This window comes from Galeopterus variegatus, unplaced genomic scaffold (genome assembly GCF_000696425.1).
Source record: "Galeopterus variegatus unplaced genomic scaffold, G_variegatus-3.0.2 Scaffold3561, whole genome shotgun sequence".
NCBI lineage: Eukaryota > Metazoa > Chordata > Mammalia > Dermoptera > Cynocephalidae > Galeopterus > Galeopterus variegatus.
The window spans coordinates 142,615-150,309 of NW_007729672.1; the positions used below are offsets into that span (position 1 = coordinate 142,615).

At 40.6% G+C, this 7,695-nt stretch overlaps 1 protein-coding gene across 1 annotated transcript in view; it reads left to right on the top strand.

Moving 5' to 3' along the window:
- LOC103601033 (aldo-keto reductase family 1 member B10) overlaps positions 1-1,481 on the top strand; it is a 12,332-nt gene extending 10,851 nt beyond the window's left edge. Inside the window, exon 10 of the mRNA XM_008585409.1 lies at positions 1,439-1,481. Coding sequence (XP_008583631.1) covers positions 1,439-1,481 — 43 coding nt within the window. The remainder of the gene's footprint in view (positions 1-1,438) is intronic.
- Positions 1,482-7,695: the final 6,214 nt, after the last annotated feature.

Consider the following 7,695-nt stretch of genomic DNA (forward strand, 5'->3'; position numbering starts at 1 on the left):
CAGATGTATTCATTCGTTCGTTCACTCAGTAAATACTTATTGGTCATCTACTATGTGCCAGGCATTTTCTAGATCCCTGGAGGTCACAATGTGCAACATTCCTTTGTCTATGGGCTTACATTCTATGGAGGGAGAACAGAGAAAAACGAACTCAAAATATGTATGTCAGGTAGTAACTAATGCTATACAGAAAAACCAAGTAGGGGAAAGCAGATAGCAATTGGTGGGTGGTAGTTGGATTGCTGTTTTCTATGGTGTGGGTCAGGAGAGGCTTTGCTGATAAGGTGATAGTTGAGCAGACACCTGAAGGAAGTGAGGTTAGAATCACGTAGATGTTTGGGGGAGAAACGTACTTGGCAGTGATAACAGCAGATGCCAAGGCCCTGAGGCAGGATTGTGTTCAGAGCACTTGAGTAAGGAGGCGAGTGAGGCCAGAGCAGAATGAGTCAGGGGAGGAGTGGGAGAAGAGGTGTCAGGGGCTCAGAGTAATCATAGTGGTGTAGACCTTGGCAAGGACTTTGATTTTAGCTTTGAATGAGCTGAGAAGCCATTGGAGGGCTTTGAGCAGAGTAGTGGCATCATCTGGCATATTTTGTAAAAGAATCACCTTGACTTCTGTGCTGAGAGAGAACAGGAATTCTCATAATATTCTAGGGGGGAGCTGACAATATTATCTGGGTGATGTTGGCAGAGGAGAGAAGATAATTCTGAATATTTTTGGAAAATAGTGTCCACTGTATTAAGGAGTGAAAGATGTCTCCAAATTTTTGTTTGCTTTCATGGTTGTCTGAGCAACAAAAAGGTGAAATTGCCATTTGGGGGAAGATAGTGGGAGCTTTGTTTGGGACATGTTTGTAACTCCTTTTAGACTTCTGTGAGAGGATATGAAGTAGACCATTGGACGTATCAGTGTGGAGTTGGGAGGAAATGTTTGGGCTGTAGGTAAATATTTTGTAGTCAATAGCACATGGGTAGTATTTGAAGCTACAAGATTGCATAAACAGGCTTCCAGGAGAGTAAGTTTCCAAAGAATAGAAATGTCAGACAATTCCTTCCTGGGACTTACTCTGTCCATTGTGGGAGTCTATATAGTTCCAAGCAGTTTTAATCTAATGCCTTTTATAGGAGATGGAGTAACCTTACTTTAAATTACTTAAGTCTTTTATGAGTATCTGAGAAAAAATTTTGACTCTTGCTAGGCGAGTATTCTAATGGATACTTTTTCATCAATACTTTCTGATTAATGTATAGAGCTAAGATATTTGTTTTTCCCTCATTGCATTGAGGGAAGGTCAAGGTGAGCCCCTATCTTGTGTTCTGACAAAAGAACAGGAGGAGGCTGAGAGAGCAGAAAGACAATAGAATACACCAGGAAGATGCCTTTTAACCCTGAGCTGTTGCTTTCATGGAACATTTTTTATATTTGTTTTTTCTGCAGAAGTTCTCATTTGGAGGATTATCCCTTCCATGCAGAATATTGAAGCTGAACCTCCTGATGAGATTACCTGGTGGATTTTCTCTCTTCACCGACATATAACTCTTTCCACTGAAGTGTGACTTTAGGCAACCTTATGTGAAATCATACTGAGCCTGGCCCTGTTGTAGGCCAGAAGTAGACAGTGTCGTTTCTAGATCCTTATATTTGAGCAGGAGCAGATTATCAGAGTTAAGGAAGACTGATAAGCAAATGATAATTTGTTTTAATATTTGATATGATGAAATGTTAAACACTGGGAACTCTGCTAATACTGAGGATACGAATATAAAAAGAATAAAAAATCATAATTGAAACCAACCTGTATTGAGAGTTCACTATGCACTAACACATTTGAAGTGCTTTTCGTATGGGTGAAGTCAAAGTCATTGAATCATCACAGCAACCCCTTTGACCAAGGTAGCCTTGTCATTCACATTTCATGGGAGAGGAAACCGAGTCATGGGGACCCCAAGAAACCTGGTCTGTGCCACTGTAGTAATCAATTTTCTCTTGCTTATAATAGAATAACTGAAACTGGGTAGTTTATAAAGAAATGCAGTTGATTTCTTATCCATTTGGAGGCTGAGAATTCCAAGGTCCAGTGGGCATATCTGTGGAGGGCCATCCTCTTGATGGGGACTCTCTAAGAGTCCCATGGCAGTGCGGGTGTCACATGGTGAGGGCTGAGCAAGAGTGAGCTCATGTGCTCTCTTTATAAAGGCACCAGTCCACACCTATGATAACCTGTTACTCTATTAACCCATTAATGGATTAATTCATTCACAATCCAATCACCTCCTAAAGGCTCCACTGTCCTATAGTGCCACACTGAGGATCTAGCTTTCTCATGAGCTTTGGAGGGGACAGACATTCAGATGATAGCCACTCCAGTAGACAGTGGCTAAACCAAGCTCCCAGGCAGGCAGTATCTGAAAGAGCTCATAGTGATTTGTTCTCTTCCTCTCGTATCTTCTCCTGGCACCTTCCCTCCTTGCCTTTCCCTACCTTTACATTTTCTTGGTCTCCCACCTTGCCTTTAATATGTCATCATGCCAAAGAGTCAATGCACAAAGGAGCCCCTGTTCATTGAGAAAGAGCTAAGGTATATCCCTGGAAAAGGGGTGGGAAATGGTGGTGTGTCTGCGCAAGAAAAACGCTTACTATTGCTATTAATCTGGAACATTTTTTTCTGTAATAATTTTTTCTTATGAAATGTTAACCTTGTATAGAAATGTACAGAGAATAACATAGAACACCTGGCCACCCATTTTACAGATTTGATAAATGCTCATAATTTGCCATATTTGTTCCAAACCTGTTTTTAATAAGTGGTGACCAATGTAGTTGAAGAGCACTAAGTACCTCCCCAATTGCATTCCCCTGAATCCCTCCCCAGAGGTCAATGCCCATCCTCTAACTGGTGAGTCCCTGCCTCCTCCTCTGCTACTTATTTGCCTACTTGCTCTCAGACCTGTTTCCAGCACTTTCCTTCCTCTATTCTTCACGGCAGCTATCTATACCTACATTTCTCAGTCTTCTGAGCCAGAAGGATTCCACTGGGTTTGCTTAGTGGGAGGTACTGTTGGGAGATCAAGGGCTGGAGGAAGGGGAAAACCAAGTGCTTCTCCCACTCTGTCCACCTTGAGTGGTGTCTCCAGTACAAGTCACATCTCCTCTGTGGTCCCAACTCTTGCCACACAGCCTCCACATTGCTACTATATCCTACCTGATGACATGGCTTCTGAGATTAGGCAATATCGGGTTCTCCTGTGTCCTTCATTCATAGGAGTGGTAGTTTCTTCCTCTTGTTACCTTGTCTTCTCCCTCTTGGTCTCCCAGCTCTTCCATTACCTGTGTGACCAGTTGTTGAAATTTTAAAATTCAAATGGTTTCTGTTCTCTTGGCTGGACCATTGACTGATATACTCCCTGTTCATGTTTTCAATTTTTACTATTTATGTACAAATTTATTAATAACTTATGGAGTTGTTTGGGGTGCTTTTAAAATGTATACAAAATGTGTGAAAATATACAGGAAGTAATTTCAAGCCAGGGCCCAGTAATATTTCTTTTTAAATTTTATTTTATTTATTTTATTTTATTTTATTATTTTCCTGCAGAAAATAATTTTCAGTAAAATTTGAAAGGACCCTCAACAGAGAACACTGTTGAAAATAAGAATTTGGGGGCTTTAATAATGAGGACACACAACTATAAGAATGTAAACTCTGAACATAAAACATATGCAAAAAATAACAGGCAGTAAGCAAACTTGGAAAAAACCATTTGCCATGAATGTGACAGAAAACAAATTAGTAATTATTTCAGTATGAAAAGAACTTATTCAAAACAGTAAGAAAAATCTAAGATGCCAAAAGGAAAGTTGATACATGAAAATTGACCAATAAACTATATGAAAAACTATGTGTACTATTAATCAAAAATGCAAATTGAAACAAGCTGTTTTTACTATCAAAACAACACTCAATAAAAGGAAAAATTATCTAGAAAGATACGTATGCTAACAGGTTTTTTTTCTGTTTGTAGGAGCAAGCTGATTGTTTTTCTTTTTATATAATTTTCAAATTTTTTACAATAAAAAATCCACTTTGACAATCATAGAAGTATTAAGTATTTTAAAAATAATAAGGATTCAATTCAATCAGTTATTTCACACATCCACTGGGAAAGCCAAATCAAAGAAACACTTTTACTTGAAATTATTCTCATTCCGGGCCGGCCTGGTGGCGCACTGCTACAGTGCGCCACTTGGGAGTGTGGTGGCGCTCCCGCCGAGGGTTCGGATCCCACATACAGACCGGTTCCCGCTCACTGGCTGAGCGAGGTGCGGGAGCAACACCGAGGGTTGCGATCTCGTTGCCGGTCCCGGTCCGGTACAGGCGCGACACTGAGGGTTGCGATCCGTTGCTGGACACGAAAAAAGACAAAAAGGAAAAAAACAAACAAACAAACAAAAAAAATTATTCTCATTCCATTGGCCTTTCAACTTTAGAAAACAAATATTCTGAATGGACAATGCAGTGGAATTTGATTATATTGTATTTTAAATTCTACCCAGTTTGTTTGTTTTTCCTCATTTGTTTTCAGGAGGATCCTTGTTTTCCCAGAAATTCCATGGAAGTTTTTAGCCCTGAACACCTTAAAAGTTTGCCTTTCAGCACTTTCGTTGGTTCAAAAGGTCAGTCCCCAGAAAAGTTAGGGAGAGTTGGTGGGGACTAAGAAGACCTTGACCTTGTGATTAAAACATCACACAGGATAGGTGGTTTGTCTTCACCACCGTGCCGTGCCCCAGGGCTTTTGCTCTTGCTATTCCTGCTGGTAGGGATGTTCTGCCCTCAGATATCAGAATGATTCATTAACTTATAGTCTTTGTTTCTTTGCTCAATTGTCACCCTCTCAGTGAGGCCTTCCTTCACCACCCTATTTAAAATCAATCCATCTCTGCTGAAACTCCCTCTTGCCCTTCTCTGCTTCCCTTTCCTCCACAGCATTGTTTATCTAACATGTTACATACACCTTAGGTATTTGTTATTGGTTTGCTTACTTCTTCTGTTTCCACCCACTAGAATGTGAGATTTCTGCAAGAAGGAATTTTCATCTGTTCTATTAGTCGTTGTATTCCCTGTGCCTAAATAATATCTGTTCAATAAATGGGTGGGTGGATGGGTGAAGAAACCGTTTTTATTTCAATTTTATAGATGAGAAAACTGAAACTACATCTCTTAATTGTTACACCAGTGATGCCTACTCACATTTTCTGAAGTAAATCTATGAATGATTCTACAACTAGTCATAAATTTCAAAAACAGTACAACATTCCAAAATTGGAACTGAGATGATCACTTTGGAGGCAGGAATGCTATGTGGAAAATGTCTTTTTTTTTTTTTGTCTTTTGTCTTTTTCCGTGTCCGGCAACGGATCGCAACCCTCGATGTTGCCCCCGCACCGGACCGGGGACCGGCAACGGGACCGCAACCCTCGGCGTTGCTCCCGCGCCTCGCCCAGCCAGTGAGCAGGAACCGGTCCGCATGTGGGATCCGAACCCTCGGGCGGGAGCGCCGCCGCACTTCCCAAGCGGCGCACTATCCAGTGTGCCACCGGGCCGGCCCGAAAATGTCAGTCTTTAATTCAGGATCAAATTTTTACTTCTGTCCTTACTCAAGTCTAAAAATGAGGGGTAAAACAGGAATTGAAGAACCACTAATATTCTCTCCCTTCAGTTCTGTTTGTTATGTCAGTCTTTAATTCAGGATCAAATTTTTACTTCTGTCCTTACTCAAGTCTAATAATGAGGGGTAAAACAGGAATTGAAGAACCACTAATATTCTCTCCCTTCAGTTCTGTTTGTTCTACTCCAGGCTAGAAGCAGGCGCATTCCCCTTATTAACAATTCTTTCCTAAGTGTAAGTTGAACAGGGATTGGTTATAGGCCATGTCCCCAGGATCTGTTTTCTACCAGGACACAGCTTTCAGAAGGTTAGAGAAGCAGTGAGCAGAGGCAAAGGGCCACAGTACTTCTGTCAAGGAGCCAAGAGATACTAATAGCTCAGATGAGGAGCACGGGCAAAGACAGCCTATCGGCCTCCCATGGGCCGTTAGCTGTGCTAACTGAAAACAAGTATCCCCAGTACTTCCACCTTGGAATAATCCTAAAATTCAAGAAAGATAATAGCTCCTCTATATTTATTAATAAGCATTATTCATAATCTGGCTCACTTCCTATGATCAGCAATAATTTGATTATTTTAGTTTTTATGTTTTCCTTAATGTCTGTATTAGTTCTGCTAGGGCTGCTGTAGCAAATTACGATAAGCTGGGTGACTTAAAACACCAGAAATATATGCCTGCACAGTTCTGGAGGCCAAAAGTCCAAAATCAAGGTGTCGGTGGGGCCCCAGTCCCTCTGAAGGCTCTAGGAAAGGATTCATCCTCACCTCTTTCTAGCTTCTGGTGGTTGCCGGGAAACCTTGCCTTATAGCTGCTTCATTCCCATCTCTGCCTCTGCCTTCACATGACCTTCTTATAAGGACACCAGTCATTGAATTTATGACACACCCTAACCCATTATGCCCTCATCTTAATTTAACTAACTACATCTGCAAAGATCCTGTTTTCAAATAAGTTCATGTTCTGAAGTTCTGCGTGAACATGGATTTTGGGGTACACTATTCAATCCAATATAGTGTCAGACACTATACCATACCCATAATTAAATGCTCAATATTTATGAGAATATATTTATGGGCATTTTGGATCAGAGCTTACTTTTGTATTTATTTGTTACCCAAGAAGCTAAAATAGCATCTCTTGACGTCATCTGGATCGTATTTAGTCCTGTATTTCTCAGTAGCCTGTTTGTTTCTGTATGTATTCATTCTCTTGACTCCCTGGCCTCTGCATTATTTTATCCAAGGGGAAGCATTTTTAGTTGTGCTTGTTAGTGTTGGCAGCTTTCCCAGCACCATGACTTTTCATTTTCATGCTCTGTACTTTGACATGGAATTTATACCCCAAATTGCCTGATATGACTAGAGGAGTTTACTGGGCCTTTATCCAGCTGGCATAGGGGCTTTTACCTCTTCAGAGCCAGGCCCAGTAGAGGCCATACTAGCCAGTTTCTGATGGTCCCTAGCAATCCTCTCTTCCAAGTCAGATGTAGTAGGCAGAATTCTAAGGTAACTACCAATGATACTCACCCTTGAATAATATTCCCTTGACTGTAGGCAGAACCTGTAAATATGATAATAGCACTTTCATGATTACATTATATTGCTGGTGAAAGAAATTTTGCAGAGGTAATTAATGTCCCAAATCAGTTGACTTTAAGATAGGAAGATCACTGGTGTGGGCCCTACCTAATCACATGAGGCCTTACTGGCATTACTTCTGTTTATTAGACAACTAATTGTGCTGAAAATGACATAGAAGAAAGAAAAAGACAGGGTAAACCACAGTTCTGTTCCCTTTCAGTACATCCTTATTCATTGGTCAGCCAAAAGTAGATCATGCTAGCAGACTATGTGCATATCAAGAAGCAAAATAAAAACACTTGAGTTAGTTTTGTACCATGTTTTCACTATTCATGCATAATATGCATATGCATGTATGAGCTCCAAAATATGAGTTGTGTAAAGCTGGTGATTCTGCATACAAGTTAAATGCTTTTATATTTGCACTTATGCAGTGGATTGAGTTAT